Source organism: Rana temporaria, chromosome 12, assembly GCF_905171775.1.
Source record: "Rana temporaria chromosome 12, aRanTem1.1, whole genome shotgun sequence".
NCBI lineage: Eukaryota > Metazoa > Chordata > Amphibia > Anura > Ranidae > Rana > Rana temporaria.
This window is the reverse complement of record NC_053500.1, coordinates 16,000,893-16,021,369: the sequence shown is the minus strand read 5'-3', so window position 1 is coordinate 16,021,369 and position 20,477 is coordinate 16,000,893. Positions and strand designations below refer to the sequence as shown.

Below are 20,477 nucleotides of genomic sequence, written 5' to 3'. Positions count from 1 at the left end.
AAAAAAAATCCTGCCCGCAGCTTGCCGCGATCGTGGGAAAAGGCCGCAAGGCCGGGCACCGCGGACTAGGCCGACGCCGTGGCATTTTCCCAGGATCGCAGCGAGCTGCGGGCAGGATTTTTTGGGCGAGGCTGCGGGTTCGGCCTAGTCCACGGCCTTTTCCCAGGATCGCGGCAGGCTGCGGGCAGGATTTTTTAGGCGAGGCCGTGGCTTTGGCCTAGTCCCAGGATCGCAGCGGACTAGGCTGAAGCCGCGGCCTCGCCTGATAACTCCTGCCCGCAGCTCCTTAGGACTGGCGCGGTGTCCATCATAAAAAAAACTCGAACCACTGATTTTTCTCTAGTGTGTGTATGTGTATGTGTGTACACACACACACACACACACACACACACACACACATATATACACATACACACACACACACTATATATATATATATACACATACACACACACACTCTATATCCCCTCAAATATGGCTGCCAGCAGAGAATAGACATGACGGGGGACGCTCCATGGTTGAATATTCTTGATTTTTGAAGCAACCAGACCCCCTCATATCAGCCGAGGAAACCTCTGCCAATGATCGTACCTCCTCAAAACGATTAGCCATGGCGAATCCACAGATATCCTCCTCCTCCTCTCTCTGTATACTTATGCATTGCAGCAAAGCGATCGGTGATGTTTTAGGCTCACCTAAAAATCTGGGGGGAATTAGGCTTCAGAGGCCAAAATTATTAAAGTGGTATTACACACAAAACCAAAAATGTAACATATTACAGTTTACCAATCATTAGATGTGGCGGCTACATTTGTTTTCTTCTTTTTTGCCCCCTCTGTTTTCACCTGGTAATCTGGCCAGTAACACACCTCTGCTATTGGAGCGACACAGCTCTAGTGTAAGGAGCACAGGAGGCACAAAGTGGGGGGGGGGGGGGGGGGGGGGTTGTTAGATGCATTAGCAGAGATGCACTGAAATTTTCGTCAGTCAAAACATAAAAAATTAAAATGGCGCTTTGCGAGTAAAAGGTGGCTATAATGGTGCTAAAATCACGTGCAGTTTTGCTGTGATTTCACAGGTCATGTGACTCAAGAACCCCATCCAAAAAAAAAAAAAAATGTAACACAGATGCGTTATTGATGCGTTTCCACAGGGGAAATGCGTTTTTTTTTTTTTTAACTGACCAAAGATGCAGCAAGCAAGATTTTTAAACACCACAAAAAGGACCAGTATGAAGACACAGAATTTAAAAAAGGATGCATTTTTCTTGAGCCTTTCTCGCACTAAAAAGGGTTCCGACAATAAATTGACACTTAATTTAATATCATGAATATAATTATATATAACATTTTTATTACATACACAACTTTGTAATTAATATGAATTTATTAGCGCAAGAAAAGCTCACGAAAAAATGTATTCCTTTAAAGCGGTTCTCCACCCTAAAGTGGAACTCCTGCTGATCGGAACCCTCCCCCCCCCCTCCGGTGTCACATTTGACATCTTTCAGGAGGGGGGTGCAGATACAGGTAAAGACAGGTATTTGCACCCACTTCCAGCCACACAGTCTCGGGCAGACTGCGGGCATGACGTCACCTCCCCCCCATTGTGTACTGGGAACACTTGGCTCCCAGTACACAGCTGGAGCCAATCGGCAGGCGTAGCGCGACTCGCGCATGCGCCGTAGGGAACCGGGCAGTGAAGCCGGAGCGCTTCACTTCCTGGTTCCCTCACCGAGAATGGCAGGGGGGGGGGGAGCAGAGTGACGAGCGATCGCTCATCCTCTGCTGCGGACAGCGCTGGACTCCAGGACAGGTAAGTGTCCTAATATTAAAAGTCAGCAGCTACTGGCTTTTAATATTTTTTTTTTTAGCGGAGCTCCGCTTTAAATTCTATGTATGACTTCACACTGGTCCATTGCGCTTCCTGTTGTGGAGTTAGAAATCTTGCTTAAAATGCATTGAAAAACGCAGCAAGAACAAACCCAAGTTATGATTTTAATGCAGGTTTTAAGTCACATGACCTATAATAAAAAAACAAAAAAAAAAAAAAACAAACACACACCATAAGCACAATACAATCGCATGCGGCTTAAGCTCCATTATCAGCACTTTTTCTCTTATTGGCAAAATGCTGATAACACAATTTGCAGCTCTGAAATTTCAAGGCATCTCTAGAATAAAGTATTGAAAGAGGAGGTATAGGAGAGATGAGCTGGCAATGCCAAAGTCCTTGATGCATTAAAAAAAAAACATATATATATATATATATATATATATATATATATATATATATATGCTACATATGCTACATATGAGCATTAAAAAGCAACAACAGTTGACGCGTTTCGGCGTGAACCTTAGTCATAGATAGTAATGGCTATGGCTGATGCCAAAACCCACCAGGATTTGCTTTTTTTTTTAATGCTCATATTTGGCAAATGCAAAAATGTATCAAGGTCTTTGGAGTTGTCGACTCTTCTATATTGTGTTTAGTGTGAGAAGACACACGAGCCTTGTGCTGCAGACTACACACTAGGAGTGGATTGCTTCTGTTGAGAGCAGAGGTGGCCAAGAGAAAAGAAGAAAAGGAAAAAAAAGAAAAGAAAAAAAGAAAAAAAAAAAAAAAGAAGAAGAAAAGAAAAAAAAAAAAAAAAGGAGAAAAAGAAAAGAAGAAAAGGAAAAAAGAAAAGAAGAAAAGAAGAAAAGGAAAAAAGAAAAGAAAAGAAAAGAAAAGAGAAGGAAAACAAGAAGAAAAAAGGAAGTAAAAAAGAAAGAAGGAAAAAAGAAAGAAGAAAGAAAAAAAGAAAGAAAGAAAAAAAAAAAAAAAGAAAGAAAGAAAGAAAGAAAGAAAGAAAGAAAGAAAGAAAGAAAGAAAGAAAGAAAGAAAGAAAGAAGAGGTATAACCAATTCAATTGAACAGAAAAAAATAAATACACAACACACTTATGAAAAAAAAAAAAAAAAACCCGAACATGTATTATTTAAACAACACTACAGAAAAACACTATGAAAAAATAAAACAAGAGAAAATAATAAGATCAAGCTTTCAGAAACAACCTCAGCCCAACACTTCAATGCGACATTACAGAGTTACGATGGAACCTTTGGCACTGAAAGAGCGCCCGTCAGTCACGTCCAATAAAAGGCAAGCATTTTGGGAACGGAATAGGTTAGAGAGTTCAGGAAAAAAAAAAAGAAGGGCTTTTTAACCGATTACTCTGCATCACAGACTTAAAATAAAACAAACAAACAAACAAACAAAAAAAAAAAAGCCAAAAACACACAAACAACAACAGCTGGCAAAAAACGGTTCCAAGTCCTAGAACAGAAAATGATCCATCAATGTAGCATGTTACACAACAGACCTACCCCCCTCTTGTGGCTAGACAGGAGAACTGCAACAGATTGCAAATTGATGAGCACCACAGCTAGCATGGCAACATTAAACATTGAAAAACTTTTTATTATCATTATTATTAATAATAAACATGCATCGAAAAATTGTTGTGAATATTTGAAGCCATTCCTGACTCTGAAAAGGGCACACTATGATTGTTGAGCTGCAGTTTGTTTATCATCTGCAACATACCGAACCGAGATTACTCCAGACACGCCCCCCTCTTGTGGCTAGATGGGAGAACTGCAACAGACTGCAAGTTGGTGAGCACTGCAGCTAGCATGGCAACATTAAACATTGGAAAACTTTTTTTATTATTAATAAAACATACCGCAAAATATTGTTGTGAACTTTTGAAGCCATAAACAAGTGAAAAAAAAAGGGACACACCATAAGCTGCATTTCGTTTATCATCTGCAACATACCTTGCATTTAGCTAACCAACTAATATTAATAAGTCGCACCCCACCCTTCGTATAGGAAGAAAAAAAAAATTGCAATTTAAACAGCTCTTATAAATATAGAGGGAGGGGTGTTTTCCGTATAACCTTACACCTAATAATCACTATAAAAAAAAAAATCATTTTTTGACCAGAAGAACAAAAAACAAAAACAAAAACCACACACTACTTGTTAAAGTTGGCAAGGCTGGCACTTTAAAGTGTGTTACTGTTAAGCAAGACACAAGGAAGCTTCTACTTATTAAACAAATTTACTCCTGTATCATGGATGTTGGGTCTGGAAAGTTCTGCTTTGAAGGCGTCTCAACATTGTCCTCTTTGGAGGTTCAGGAGGCCATTCTCCTCGTTGGAGGTTCAGGAGGCCATTCTCCTCGTTGGAGGTTCAGGAGGCCATTCTCCTCGTTGGAGGTTCAGGAGGCCATTGGTCCAAAGCAACAAAAGGAGTCGGAAATGCAGAAGTAATAAACTAGTTTACCATGGAAGGCTCCATGCACTGACCTCTAGTATAAGTTGGGGACAAAAATCATAACTTCCACCTTGGCTCAAGCCCATGAACAACCTCTAAAGTCTTCCAAAAATCCGGAAAAGGGTCTTCCAAAAAAAAAAGCGCAAAGTCCTTTGACATGAAAGACGCCACGATGTTCACAGCCACCCAACCCTCAACATTGGCTGGACGTTACTTTGCTAAATTCCAGAAAATGATTAGCACACTATGCTCAAGAAGGTCTTGGAAGAACGTACTCTAGAAGGATCCAAACCCTGCACCGGAAGCAAGGATCTTTTAGGCACAGATTCTCTGGGTCTGCGGCCATTTTTCCTTTTGAAATGTGAAAACTTTATTACTCAGCTGGCAGGAAAAACACGAGCAAAACGTTGGTCAGACTCCACAAAACCAGAAAAGGATGATCATCCACACGCACATCTTGGGGTGGAGATGACAAGTCTACAAAAGCCCTATGAGGGGGCCTCAGGCTTGGCCTGCAAGAAAAAAAGAAAAAAAAATACCCAGCATTCACTTCTCTCTGTAATAGAGCAGGTAGTTTTTCAGAGGGTCCGGCAGAGGAAGGCTGAGGATTTTCTCTCTGAGAAAGTTGACCGGCGGATCGGCTTTCATGTCGTAGACCACCTTCTCCTCCTCCTCCCGTAGATCGGTTTCGGCTTCTTCATAATTGTTGTTGTCGTCGAATGGGTTTGGGATCTGGCTGGCGAAGACCTCTTTGTCTAGGAAGACGATGGTCCCCATTCGGCGCCTTCGTAGGCGTTTGCGCTTGTAACGAGGCTGGCTTTTCAGCACCGCGCTCCCTCTGGTTCTGGTTTCTTGGTTGATGGTCTTCTTAATGCGGCCTCTGATAACAATGCGGGCCAGGTCTTGCAGAGTGCGCACGTTTGGTAAGGCTAAGGAGTAAGAACGAGGAGACACAATTTGATAGAACGTGATATGGCTTGCACCAGGCTGCCCTGCTAGCGCTTTCCACTAAATGGGCCTAAAAACTAAGCATGTAAAATGACATGGTGTGTTCACTGGTTCAGTCACCACCCACTATGGGCCCACTGCAACTTGTCAAATGTCATAATAGGAAAGGAATATACTGACAGAATCCATTAGAACAGACTTTTCTAGACTAGGGTTCAACCACAAATGGTTAGGGGCTCCTTGAGTGATTGCTGCCCCTTTGACAAGACACTAATGATTTTTATAGCAATCTGTAAGGGGTGGGGAATTTTCACTCAATATAAGGAACATTCTTCCCACTGACCCCCAATGTAAGGAACATTCGTCCCACTGACCCCCAATGTAAGGAACATTCTTCCCACTGATCACCAATGTAAAGAGCATTCTTCCCACTGACCCCCAATGTAAAGAGCATTCTTCCCACTGACCCCCAATGTAAAGAGCATTCTTCCCACTGACCCCCAATGAAAAGAGCATTCTTCCCACTGACCCCCAATGTAAGGAGCATTCTTCCCACTGACCCCCAATGTAAGGAACATTCGTCCCACTGACCTCCAATGTAAAGAGCATTCTTCCCACTGACCTCCAATGTAAAGAGCATTCTTCCCACTGACCCCCAATGTAAAGAGCATTCTTCCCACTGACCCCCAATGTAAAGAGCATTCTTCCCACTGACCCCCAATGTAAAGAGCATTCTTCCCACTGACCCCCAATGTAAGGGACATTCTTCCCACTGACCACCAATGTAAGGGACATTCTTCCCACTGATCACCAATGTAAGGGACATTCTTCTCACTGATCACCAATGTAAGGGACATTCTTCCCACTGATCACCAATGTAAGGGACATTCTTCCCACTGATCACCAATGTAAGGGACATTCTTCCCACTGACCACCAATGTAAGGGACATTCTTCCCACTGACCACCAATGTAAGGGGCAATCTACAGGACAGGAACACAGCAACAACCACCAGACAGACCTCCAAACCCTTTTCTGCTTCCTACCAAGCTCCAAGTTCTATCTGGATTTCCATTTTAGGTTAAAACAAATGGGCAAAACAATGGCAAATGGGCAAGGTTTTACAGAGTTGCAATTTTTAAACTTACGGAGATTGAGAGGTTGCCTCTTCACCATGTCGGATTTACTGGGCTGTACAAGAGGAGCAAACGACACAGCCAAGATCTTCTCAGTCTCCCAGCTTGAAGATCCAGTCCGTGTGATCTTTGTCAGCTAGGTCAGAAATAAGAGAAACATTGAGATACAAGAATATTTGCTGGCTAGCTAAAAATGTATACAGTACAGACCAAAAGTTTGGACACACCTTCTCATTCAAAGAGTTTTCTTTATTTTCATGACTATGAAAATTGTAGATTCACACTGAAGGCATCAAAACTATGAAGTAACACATGTGGAATTATACATAACAAAAAAGTGTGAAACAACGGAAAATATATTTCATATTCTAGGTTCTTCAAAGTAGCCACCTTTTGCTTTGATTACTGCTTGGCACACTCTTGGCATTCTCTTGATGAGCCTCAAGAGGTAGTCACCTGGCACAGCACCCCATCACTCTCCTTCTTGGTCAAATAGCCCTTACACAGCCTGGAGGTGTGTTTGGGGTCATTGTCCTGTAGAAAAATAAATGATGGTCCAACTAAACGCAAACCGGATGGAATAGCATGCCGCTGCAAGATGCTGTGTTAGCCATGCTGGTTCAGTATGCCTTCAATTTTGAATAAATCCCCAACAGTGTCACCAGCAAAGCACCCCCACACCATCACACCTCCTCCTCCATGCTTCACAGTGGGAACCAGGCATGTAGAGTCCATCCGTTCACCTTTTCTGCGTCGCACAAAGACACGGGGGTTGGAACCAAAGATCTCAAGTTTGGACTCATCAGACCAAAGCACAGATTTCCACTGGTCTAATGTCCATTCCTTGTGTTCTTTAGCCCAAACAAGTCTCTTCTGCTTGTTGCCTTTTAGCAGTGGTTTCCTAGCAGATATTCTACCATGAAGGCCTGATTCACACAGCATAACATGTGCTGAGGAGCTGTAGTATCTCCTCTCCGATGCCTCTCGCTACTTAGGCAAAACACCGCCGATGCTCAGGACGGAACGCGATGACGTCACGGCACCCTACGATCGTTTCGTCACGACAGGACTTCAACGGGGGGGATTAGCCGTCTAAGTCTTCTGGCTTTTTTGTTTTAAATCCAAATATACAATACGAATCCAAATAAACGAAACGGAATCCTAATATACGAAACAAATCCACATATATTATCCAAATATACCAAACAAGTCCAAATCCAAATATTTACACAGTCTCCTCTTAACAGTTCTAGAGATGTGTCTGCTGCAAAAGGTGTCCACTTTGAAGAACCTAGAATATGAAATATATGTTCAGTTGTTTCACACTTTTTTGTTATGTATAATTCCACATGTGTTCATTCATAGTTTTGATGCCTTCAGTGTGAATCTACAATTTTCATAGTCATGAAAATAAAGAAAACTCTTTGAATGAGAAGGTGTGTCCAAACTTTTGGTCTGTACTGTATGTTCACATCTTAAAGTGGAGTTCCACCCATTTTTTTATGTTTGTCTGTGCTGCATGCTCTAATCTCATAGTGTTCAGAATGGACAATTTTTATTTAATTTGTTGCTTGTAAATACCTTTATTTTGTAGTCCTTCATTACTTCCTCCTCCTTATTAGCCTAGGCTATTTGCAAGGGTTTCTGGGATAGGCATCATGTTTCCCAGTAGTCCTTGCAAACCTGACTGAAACCTATTACATTGCTTGTGCACTGAGCATGTGCGAGATATGCAAAGCTGAAATCCAGGAAGTCATACAGTCTGGCTTCATGATGCCCACACTTAAGATGGCCACGGTCTATTTCTAGATTAAAAACTATCTAAATGCTGTAACAACCTAACAAAACGGACCTTAGTTTACAGACTAACTTTACTAGAATACATTAAGCTTGTGTATTACAGGGGTATTTATATTTAAAAAGTGAAATTGTGGGTGGAACTCCCCTTTAAGGACAAACAAAAACTCCCAGCTCTTACCAGCTAGTCTGCAAAAACATTGACCCTCACAGTTCCCCTTACCCCCGGGGGGGGGGGTTTAGTTGCACACATTAAGAAAGCAGGTCTAAGCTGCAGAGGTCATGTCCAGGCACCCCAGTGTACTGCAATCCTAACTATTATTTTGAGAGTCTCCCAAATTGGAGCGCATATATAATAATAATGGATAGATGGAGGGCAGGAGTTCCTCTCCTTAAAGATAAAGGGACGCACTGGACACCATAGCAGCTGAATGTGTCCATTGCATCCCTGCATCAAATTCAACCAACTGTACAGGCAAAAGGCAACCACCCCAACCTATAACTAGCCTTTGCAGCAAGGAGCACATGGAAAGGCAACGCACATCAAAAACAAACTAAAATTCCCAGCACACTTACCGGCTAGCCTGCAAAAAAAAAAAAAAAAAAAACCCCATCTAACAGTTCACCTTACAAACAATGGGTTTAGTCACACATTTGAAAACCTGTGTGTATATACCGCAAGGGCCAGGTCAAGACACCCCAATGTACTGCAGTCCTATCATTTCTAAAAGTCTCCCAAATTGGAGCACATATAGCAATACCTATAGGATACCTTTAGCTGTCATTGTGCCCTTGTTGGGTGTCCTGGAACCTTTAAAGGAGGGGTGGGCTCCCTGCCATTAATCTATCCAGTGCTATATGTGCTCTAGGTGTGCTCTTTATATTTTAGTAGTATCGCCAATACATTTAGGTCCCTTTTATTTTTTATACCAATTTCCTGTATGCATGTAGGCTCGGCTGACCTCGGGAACGGAGTCTTTCCGAGGTGTCCTTCGGCCTTTCCGTCCGTTTCCGAGGCTCTCCGGCGCCCCCCCTAGGCCGCATGTGGTATTGCATGCCATTGAAGTCAATGCAGAACAAATTATTTTCATTTCCATTGACTTCAATGGGGAAACTCGCTTTGACACGTGAGTATTTTGGATTACGAGCATTCTCCTGGAACGGATTATGCTCGTAATCCGAGGGTTCCACTTTATAGCAATAAACCGATTCTCTCACAAAGCCATCTGATGAGCTGTAAATGTTAAATGGGAACTACCTTTTCCTCCAGCGGCATGACAAGAATCCCGCCCACTTTCAGTAGATTCTTCATGTAATCTTCATGCTCCTTCTGCACGCCGGCTCCGCAGTAGACGCGATCATAGGCGGACGACTCCAGAGAGATGTCTAGGCAGTTTCCAGCCACAAAGGAAGGCTCACAGAACTCAAACCTGGAAAGGAGAGAGAGAGACACAAGAAATGATGGGACTGCCTCCCTCCCCATTGATGATCCAGCGTGGTTGTGAACCGATCGGTGTGGGGAGAGGAAGGTCCAACATGGTAAGAAAGGAGAGATGGGCCCCAAGTGCAAACTCGAGAATAGATGCTAGCATTTATATACAGCAAGGGTCTCAAACTGGTGGCCCTCCAGCTTTTGTGAAACTACAAGTCCCATGAGGCATTGCAAGGATGACAGTTACAAGTATGACTCCCACAGGCAGAGGCATGATGGGACTTGTAGTTTTGTAGCAGCTGGAGGGCCGCCAGTTTGAGACCCCCTGATATACAGAGCCCCCCCGAGTTTCTGTAACCAAGTTTGGGAGCGCACACACACAAGGCTACATCAGGTGACCCAATCCCTTATCTGCTGCCAAAGTGACCAAGTGCTATGTGTAGGCGGAGTCCTTACCCGATACCAGCTGAGCACAAGTGATCCGATTGTTAAGGGAGGTGAAGCCAGAGATAAATACTCAGTTCTAGAAGTATGCAGCCATAGATTTGTCAGGAAACCATGACCTGCGTACTTTTTCCAGGTCCAGAACTTACTATGGAGTTAAACAAGAACCAGCATAACAGCTTAGATCAGGAGTAGGCAACCTGGGGCCCTCCAGCTGCTGTGCAACTACATTTCCCATGAGGCATTGCAAGGCTGGTAGTTACAATTACTGCCAGAGGCATGATGGAACTTGTAGTTCTGCAACATCTGGCGGGCCCGAGGTTGCCCACCCCTGGCTTAGATTCTGCATCTCTACCACCAACGGCCACCACCTTACCTCTGCCCTGATAGGTTCCCTTTGAAGATCCCTCCTCCTCACCGAGGAAGCCTTACCTGTCAAAGCTGTCGCTGGTGCGGACAAACTGTTCCAACTTTTGCTTGGCATATTCAATGACATCTTGGTGAAGCTCAACACCATGATTGATGCCAAATGGTCCTGAGGGCACAGAAGGAACGGTTAATGTTGTCACACGGTCCCCATTCTTTCCCCACAATTTCACACCAAAGCGTTGTGTACATGGTAATCATACCAGCAAGCGCCAGCTTCCATAAAGAGCACCTGTTTTGGAGCAAACAATACACTTCGAAATAGGAAGGTACAGGAAGAAGGAAGCGGCACGTGAGCTTTGTTAGGAAGTGGATTTTGAGGTTGATCGTAAAAGTGTATTTAAATACAATACACAACACTTTGGGCCAGATCCACAAAGAAGTTACGTCGGCGTATCTATTGATACGCCGCGTAAGTTCTACGATGCCCCGTCGTATCTTTGTTTTGTATCCACAAAACAAGATACGCCAGAATGTGGGCTAGATCCAACTGACGTACGTCTTAGTACACCGTCGGATCTAAGGTGCATATTTCCGCTGGCCGCTAGGTGGCGCTTCCGTTGTTTTCCGCGTAGAGTATGCAAATGAGCTAGATACGCCGATTCTCAGAACGTACGTCCGCCCGGCGCATTTTTTTACGTTGTTTATGTAAGGCTTTTTTCGGCGTAACGTTACCCCTGCTCTATGAGGCGTACGCAATGTTAAGTATGGACGTCGGGCCAGCGTCGAATTTTCCGTTGTTTACGCAAAACGTTCGCGAATAGGGCTTTGCGTAAATTACGTTCACTTCAAAAGCACTGACTATATGCGACGTGATTTCGAGCATGCGCACTGGGATACCCCCACGGACGGCGCATGCGCCGTTAAAAAAAAACGTCATTTACGTGGGGTCAAGTTGAATTAACAAAACACGCCCACATTTTTGTCATTTGAATTACGCGCCCTTACGCCGACACATTAACACTACGCCGCAAATTCTTCGTGGATACGGAAACTACGCTGTAAGTTACGGCGGCGTAGTGTATCTGAGATACGCTACGCCTGCCTTAAAGATAGGCAGATCTTTGTGGATCTGGCCCTTTGGCTTTAGATTATATTTTAAATGCGTATTTCCACAATATGTTTGCGTGTTCCCAGCCACAAAAAAAATCTTGGGGCTCAGTTTAGAGAGATTTCCCCTTAACTTCCTGTCCTGCTGACATTTTATGAGACAGAAAGTGAAAGAAAGTCACCAACAGCACCAGGGGAAAACTAAAACGCCTGCCAGATTTTTTTATAGTTGCGTTCCGGTTGCAGATTTTCGCTCACTTCCTGTCTGTGAAAGACGGTGTCACCTGGGCAGGAAGTTAGGGGAAATTGCTCCAACAGAGCCCCAGGCATTTTTTCTCAACCTATGTTAAGGAAGTCCAGGCTAATACAATCTCTCCCCCCCCCCCCCCCCATCCTATGCAAGAGAAGTCCAGGATAATACTAAGCCCTATACCAGGGATATGCAAATAGTGGACCTCCAGCTGTTGCAGAACTACAAGTCCCATGAGGCATAGCAAGATTCTGACAGCCACAAGCATGACACCTAGAGGCATGATGGGACTTGTAGTTTTGCAACAGCTGGAGGGCCGCTAATTGCTTATCCCTGCACTATACTAACTATCCTGTAAATCATGGGTAGGCAACCTGAGGACCTCCAGCTGTTGTGGAACTACATTCCATGAGGCTCTGCAAGGTTGGCAGTTACAATTACTCCCAGAGGCATGATGGGACTTGTAGTTCTGCAACAGCTGGAGGGCCCCAGGTTGCCTACCCCTGCTGTAAATGAAAGAGGTGTATGCTTGCCTAATCCAAGGATACAAGGATCAGGTCAGGCGATTGATTGGCTCCCAGCGCCGGCTTCAGGGTAGAGGAGTGACATCCGACAATAGATGCCCCATAGCAAGTCTATGGTTGACATCACCGTCCAGGCACTGCAGCCATGATCACGGTTCTATCGTCTTCGCTGAAGGATGTGATCGGACCAGAGCACTCGAGGCCCATACACAAGATCAGACTTTTTGACAACGGACCTGTTTTAGCGGACAATCCGACCGCGTGTACGCTCCATCGGACAAACTTTTTTATCGGACAAATGTTCCCTGTCAGAGAAGACAAACTTTCCGGCAACCAATGTCCGATGGAGCAAATCCGATCGTGTGTACACAAGTTCATCAGACTAAATTCCAAAAGTACAAACACGCATGCTCAGAACCAATGCTAAACATCCGACAACAATAGCAGAAGTTGCCCAGAGTGTGGCGGTAAAGAGCTGAAAAAAACACGTGATTTTGTGAATGTTGGCGGAAAAAGTGCTGCCGTGTGTATGCAGAAAAAGTTCACGGTCAACGCCCCTTTGGGCCAAGGTCCACGGTAATGTCAATCGGAAGTCTGATCGTGTGTATGAGGCTTTAGATTAGGCAAGTATACACATATTTTCTTGTACAGACTAGATACTGGACATTTATATAGTCTTACAGATAGAATATTCTCCACCTTCATTAGAAGCCTCGCAGGGCTGCTTCTACAGGGACCTTGGAAGAATTTCAGGATTTAAAGTGGAAGTAAACCCCCCCCCCCCCTCCCCAATTGTTTTCAGCCAAGGAAGCTGCCATCTTGGCCTCTGTTTCATGTACAACTGCCATGATGCTTAGGGTTGTCCCGATACCACTTTTTTAGGACCGAGTACAAGTTCTGATACTATTTTTCGTGTACTCACTGATACCGAATACCGATACTTTTTCATGTGACAGTTTTCAAATTTAAGAATTTCTCTTACATTGGTGGTCAGTGGGCACAGGGTATGGTGCACATCAGGGTACTGGACACAGGGTACCGGGCACATCAGGGTGCTGGGCACATCAGGGTGCTGGGCCACGACAGGTCACATCAGGGTACTGGGTATGGTGCACATCAGGGTACTGGGCACAGGGTATGGGGCACATAAGGGTACTGGGCACAGGGTATGGGGCACATAAGGGTACTGGGCACGGCAGAACACATGGTACTGGGCACATCAGGGTACTGGGAACGGCAGGGCACATCAGAGTACAGGGTACTGGGCAGGGCACATCAGGGTACTAGGCATGGCAGGGCACTGGGCATGGCAGGGCACATCAGGGTACTGAACACGGCAGGGCACAGGGTACTGCTCACAGCAGGGAACACTTTCCTTTCAGTTTCCTTTAATGAAGAGTAGCGCAGGAAGCGGCTCATATCTGTAATAAGTCCTTACTATCCTCTTATCATGTTGCGCTATTCCCCGGCGGCCCCTCCTCTCCTCTTGTCCATCTCAGATGATGTCACAAGCATACAACGAGAGGAGAGGAGGGGAGGGGTCACTGGGAACAGCGCGACATGAGAGAAGACAGTAAGAACTTATTACAGCCGCTTGCTACCCGCTCTGCTCTCCGCCCCCCGACCACTCTCCTCCCCCCCCTCTCGTCAATAGACAAGTATCGGACAGGGCATCGGCAGCATTTGCGTGAGTACAAGTACTCGCGCAAATGCTCGGTATCGGTCCCGATACTAGTATCGGTACAACCCTAATGATGCTGCACATGTGATCAGTTATGACACCCGCCATTGGATGGTTTGACAGTTTGGTTGAGAGCACAACCAATGGGAGTGTTACAATTCCGGAAATGAAACGGTTTTATGGATGGGTCTACTTCCGCCAGCCCAATGAATAGAAAGATGGCAGGACAGGATACCGATGTATTTGAAGACCAATAGAGGTTTGGCTTACCCAAGATTAACCCAACCATTGTGCTGAGGTAGCCGGTCCCACTGCCCAGATTGAGGAAGGACAGTCCTGGCTGGAGTTCCAACGCCTCCATCACTTCGGAATAAATGCACGGTGCGGAAAGGTGAATGTTCCCGTGCTTCCACGCCAAGTCCTTATAGGCATTCTCCTTAAATTCCTCAGGTAGTAGTCGGCCCGGTCAATGGCTCGAAAAGCCTGCTCCACCTCCTCGGTGCGAATGTACTGCGCTTCTTTCAAGTTATCGATTAAGTCGTCATTGTCCTCTCCGGCACTCACAGCCCCTCCCATGGCGATTAGACTTGTGACTTGCCTAATCTGCAAAAGAGAATATAGGTAAGCCAACGACCAATAGGATTTCATTACAGCGAGTTATTGGTGGGGGGGTTTAATTTGGAGGCCTAGAGTCATGGTGGTCCTAGAGCAGCCTTTTTAACAGAGGAACCCTTGAAATATCTTTTTGGTCTCGTTTCTATTAGCTGGATTCAGAGACGTTTACGCCGGCGTATCAGTAGATACGCCGTCGGAAATTTAAGCGTATTCTGGAAACCAGATTACGCTTAAATTAGGCTAAGATACGAGCGGCGTAAGTCTCCTACACCGTCGTATCTTAGGGTGCATATTTACGCTGGCCGCTAGGTGGCACTTCCGTTGTTTTCCGCGTCGAATATGCAAATGAGCAAGATACGCCGATTCACGAACGTACGTGCGCCCGTCGCAATTAGTTACGCCGTTTACGTAAGAGATATACGCCGGCATAAAGATAAAAGCTGCTCCCTAGGTGGCGCAGCCCATGCAAAGTATGGACATCGGAACAAGCCTATCTTTTTACGTCATTTGCGTAAGTTGTACGCGAATCGGGCTGGACGTAATTTACGTTCACGTCAAAACGGCGTACTTTGGAGCAATGCACACTGGGATATGTCCCTGGATGGCGCATGCGCCGTTCATTAAAAACGTCAATCACGTGGGGTCACCAGTCATTAACATAAAACACGCCCCCCTGTTCCACATTTGAATTAGGCACGCTTAGGCCGGCCTATTTACGCTACGCCGCCGTAACTTAGGAGGCAAGTGCTTTGTGAATACCTGGGTGCAGTGTCAGTATGTGGAGGGGGAGGGGGGGTCCCTGGGTGCAGTGTCAGTATGTGGAGGGGGGGGGCTGCAGTGTCAGTATGTGGAGGGGGAGGGGGGGTCCCCTGGGTGCAGTGTCAGTATGTGGAGGGGGGGGGTCCCCTGGGTGCAGTGTCAGTATGTGGAAGAGGGGGGGTCCCTGGGTGCAGTGTCAGTATGTGGAGGGGGGGGGGGGTCTCCTGGGGGCAGTGTCAGTATGTGGAAGAGGGGGGGTCCCCTGGGTGCAGTGTCAGTATGTGGAGGGGGGGGGGGGTCCCTGGGTGCAGTGTCAGTATGTGGAGGGGGAGGGGGGGTCCCCTGGGTGCAGTGTCAGTATGTGGAAGAGGGGGGGTCCCTGGGTGCAGTGTCAGTATGTGGAGGGGGGGGGGTCCCTGGGTGCAGTGTCAGTATGTGGAGGGGGGGGGGTTCCCTGGGTGCAGTGTCAGTATGTGGAGGGGGGGGGGTCCCCTGGGTGCAGTGTCAGTATGTGGAGGGGGTCCCCTGGGTGCAGTGTCAGTATGTGGAGGGGGGTCCCTGGGTGCAGTTTCAGTATGTGGAGGATGGGGGGGGTCCCTGGTGCAGTGTCAGTATGTGGAGGGGGGGTCCCCTGGGTGCAGTGTCAGTATGTGGAAGAGGGGGGGTCCCCTGGGTGCAGTGTCAGTATGTGGAGGGGGGGGGTCCCTGGGTGCAGTGTCAGTATGTGGAGGGGGGGGGGTCCCCTGGGGTGCAGTGTCAGTATGTGGGAGGGGGTCCCCTGGGTGCAGTGTCAGTATGTGGAGGGGGGTCCCTGGGTGCAGTTTCAGTATGTGGAGGATGGGGGGGTCCCTGGGTGCAGTGTCAGTATGTGGAGGGGGGGGGTCCCTGGGTGCAGTGTCAGTATGTGGAAGAGGGGGGGGTCCCTGGGTGCAGTGTCAGTATGTGGAGGGGGGGGGGGTCCCCTGGGTGCAGTGTCAGTATGTGGAAGAGGGGGGGGCCCTGGGTGCAGTGTCAGTATGTGGAAGAGGGGGGGGTCCCCTGGGTGCAGTGTCAGTATGTGGAGGGGGTCCCCTGGGTGCAGTGTCAGTATGTGGAAGAGGGGGGGTCCCTGGGTGCAGTGTCAGTATGTGGAAGAGGGGGGGGTCCCTGGGTTGCAGTGTCAGTATGTGGAGGGGGGGGGTCCCTGGGTGCAGTGTCAGTATGTGGAAGAGGGGGGGGTCCCTGGGTGCAGTGTCAGTATGTGGAGGGGGGGGTCCCTGGGTGCAGTGTCAGTATGTGGAAGAGGGGGGGTCCCTGGGTGCAGTGTCAGTATGTGGAGGGGGGGGGGGGTCCCCTGGGTTGCAGTGTCAGTATGGTGGAAGAGGGGGGGGTCCCTGGGTGCAGTGTCAGTATGTGGAGAGGGGGGGGTTCCTGGGTGCAGTGTCAGTATGTGGAGGGGGGGGGGGTCCCTGGGTGCAGTGTCAGTATGTGGAGGGGGGGGGGGGTCCCTGGGTGCAGTGTCAGTATGTGGAAGAGGGGGGGTCCCTGGGTGCAGTGTCAGTATGTGGAGGGGGGGGTCCCTGGGTGCAGTGTCAGTATGTGGAAGAGGGGGGGGTCCCTGGGTGCAGTGTCAGTATGTGGAGGGGGGGGGGGTCCCCTGGGTGCAGTGTCAGTATGTGGAAGAGGGGGGGTCCCTGGGTGCAGTGTCAGTATGTGGAGGGGGGGTCCCCTGGGTGCAGTGTCAGTATGTGGAAGAGGGGGGGTTCCTGGGTGCAGTGTCAGTATGTGGAGGGGGGGGGGTCCCTGGGTGCAGGGTCAGTATGTGGAGGGGGGGTCCCCTGGGTGCAGTGTCAGTATGTGGAGGGGGGGGGGTCCCCTGGGTGCAGTGTCAGTATGTGGAAGGGGGGGGTCCCCTGGGTGCAGTGTCAGTATGTGGAGGGGGGGTCCCCAGGGTGCAGTGTCAGTATGTGGAAGAGGGGGGGTCCCTGGGTGCAGTGTCAGTATGTGGAGGGGGGGGGGGGGTGCAGTGGTCAGTATGTGGAGGGGGGGTCCCGCAGGGTGCAGTGTCAGTATGTGGGAAGAGGGGGGGTCCCTGGGTGCAGTGTCAGTATGTGGAGGGGGGGAGGGGGTGCAGTGTCAGTATGTGGAGGGGGGGAGGGGTGCAGTGTCAGTATGTGGAGGGGGGGTCCCTGGGTGCAGTGTCAGTATGTGGAGGGGGGGAGGGGGTGCAGTGTCAGTATGTGGAGGGGGGGGAGGGGTGCAGTGTCAGTATGTGGAGGGGGGGGGGGGGGTGCAGTGTCAGTATGTGGAGGGGGGTAATCTTTGTCACCTCTATGATTATTAGAGAATAAATAAAAACAATGTATCTTTATCAGGAAGCAGAAGAATCCCGGGGGGGGGGGGGGGGGGGCAGAGTCCACACTGAGCACTTCATGAAGTCTGCAGACTATTTACAGAGGGGGGGGGGGGGAGGAAGGAGGGGGGGGGGGAAGGGGGAGGGGTGTTCTTGATGTTGGTTTTCACACTTGTACTGTGACAAGGTGTCAGGATGGGGGAGGGGAGGAGTGCACGGTGTCCTCTGGTGACCGGGGGGGGGGGGGCTTTTGGGGACACACACATATATATACACAGGACGGAGAGCTCAGCCAGGACCAGTCACATGACTGAGGAACCTCCAATCACTGATGACCGGGCACAACACACTGCTAGACAGGCTAAGGGGGACTCTGATTGGAGAGGAGGGGGAGGTCATCAGAAAAGGAAACTCCCCAATACTGTGCAGTCCCAGTCCTCCTCACAGATACCGCCCCCCAATACTGGCCCCTCCCACTCACTGCAACTCCAGTCCTGGCCCCTCCCACTCACTGACACACCCCAGTGCAGTCCTGGCTCCTCCCACTCACTGACACCCCAGTACAGTCCAGGCCCCTCCCACTCACTGACACCCCAGTACAGTCCTGGCTCCTCCCACTCACTGACACCCCAGTACAGTCCAGGCCCCTCCCACTCACTGGCACCCCAGTACAGTCCTGGCTCCTCCCACTCACTGTCACCCCAGTACAGTCCTGGCTCCTCCACTAACTGACACCCCAGTACAGTCCTGGCCCCTCCCACTCACTGACACCCCAGTCCAGGTCCCTCCCACTCACTGTCACCCCAGTACAGTCCAGGCCCCTCCCACTCACTGACACCCCAGTACAGTCCTGGCCCCTCCCACTCACTGACACCCCAGTAGAGTCCAGGCCCCTCCCACTCACTGACACCCCAGTACAGTGCAGTCCAGGTCCCTCCCACTCACTGACACCCCAGTACAGTCCTGACCCCTCCCACTCACTGACACCCCAGTGCAGTCCTGGCCCCTCCCACTCACTGGCACCCCAGTACAGTCCTGCCCCCTCCCCCTCACTGACACCCCAGTGCAGTCCTGACCCCTCCCACTCACTGACACCCCAGTACAGTGCAGTCCTGGCTCCTCCCACTAACTGACACCCCAGTACAGTCCTGGCCCCTCCCACTCACTGACACCCCAGTCCAGGTCCCTCCCACTCACTGTCACCCCAGTACAGTCCAGGCCCCTCCCACTCACTGACACCCCAGTACAGTCCTGGCCCCTCCCACTCACTGACACCCCAGTAGAGTCCAGGCCCCTCCCACTCACTGACACCCCAGTACAGTCCTGACCCCTCCCACTCACTGACACCCCAGTGCAGTCCTGGCCCCTCCCACTCACTGGCACCCCAGTACAGTCCTGACCCCTCCCACTCACTGACACCCCAGTAGAGTCCAGGCCCCTCCCACTCACTGACACCCCAGTACAGTGCAGTCCAGGTCCCTCCCACTCACTGACACCCCAGTACAGTCCTGACCCCTCCCACTCACTGGCACCCCAGTACAGTCCAGGTCCCTCCCACTCACTGACACCCCAGTACAGTCCTGACCCCTCCCACTCACTGACACCCCAGTACAGTCCTGACCCCTCCCACTCACTGACACCCCAGTACAGTCCTGGCCCCTCCCACTCACTGACACCCCAGTACAGTCCTGACCCCTCCCACTCACTGACACCCCAGTGCAGTCCTGACCCCTCCCACTCACTGACACCCCAGTAGAGTGCAGTCCAGGTCCCTCCCACTCACTGACACCCCAGTACAGTCCTGACCCCTCCCACTCACTGACACCCCAGTGCAGTCCTGGCCCCTCCCACTCACTGACACCCCAGTACAGTCCAGGCCCCTCCCACTCACTGACACCCCAGTACAGTCCAGGCCCCTCCCACTCACTGACACCCCAGTACAGTCCAGGCCCCTCCCACTCACTGACACCCCAGTACAGTCCAGGCCCCTCCCACTCACTGACACACACCCCAGTGCAGTCCAGGCCCCTCCCACTCACTGACACCCCAGTACAGTCCAGGCCCCTCCCACTCACTGACACCCCAGTACAGTCCAGGCCCCTCCCACTCACTGTCACCCCCAGTACAGTCCAGGCCCCTCCCAGTACAGTGGTGTCTCTCACACTTGTTGTTGCTCCCCTCCCCCATAGAAGGGACCTCAGGCTCCTCCCACCTCCATCCTCGCTCACTACTTCAGAGACAACAACACAGACAAGCCCCGCCCCCTCCGCTAGAACCCGAAGGACCTCTCCCCCCCCCCGGTCCCCGCACCCCGCTCCCCTGTGGGCCCCGTACCGGGTGTATGGGGGGGGAGGGGGGGCGCTCTCCTTACCTCAGCTCAGCCCGCACAGCGACAACCACTCTCCACCAGCTGACCAGCCGTGACGTCACTATAGACGCTATAGAGGGAGGGAGGGGGTGACTTCTTTATCCCGGGCACCGCCCCCTGCCCGCCCCTCTAAGCTGCTGCTGCTGCGCCGCCAGTGTACGTGTCACGTGCTCTGTATTGGTCCGTAACCCCGCCCTTTCGGCAGCGCTGGGAGAGCCGCCCATGCAGTCACGTGTCCAGCGCTCGCGGGGACCTTTAATTTAAAGGGACAGTCCGTAGAAAATACACTTCTGTCGGGATCAATGGATTGATGTGTGGAGGGCCATGTACTTATCCTCAGGGCCGCCATCAGGGGGGTACAGGCAGTACACCTGTAAGGGGCCCGGAGGT

At 49.5% G+C, this 20,477-nt stretch overlaps 1 protein-coding gene across 1 annotated transcript; it reads right to left on the bottom strand.

The window, feature by feature from the left end:
* Positions 1–3,444: 3,444 nt before the first annotated feature.
* PCMTD2 (protein-L-isoaspartate (D-aspartate) O-methyltransferase domain containing 2) lies at positions 3,445–20,196 on the bottom strand. The gene is given in 7 exon segments (XM_040331667.1): positions 3,445–5,255; positions 6,422–6,545; positions 9,465–9,636; positions 10,515–10,617; positions 14,284–14,463; positions 14,466–14,616; positions 20,091–20,196. Coding segments are annotated over 6 exon segments (1,086 nt in total). The 5' UTR covers positions 14,590–14,616; positions 20,091–20,196; the 3' UTR covers positions 3,445–4,872.
* Positions 20,197–20,477: the final 281 nt, after the last annotated feature.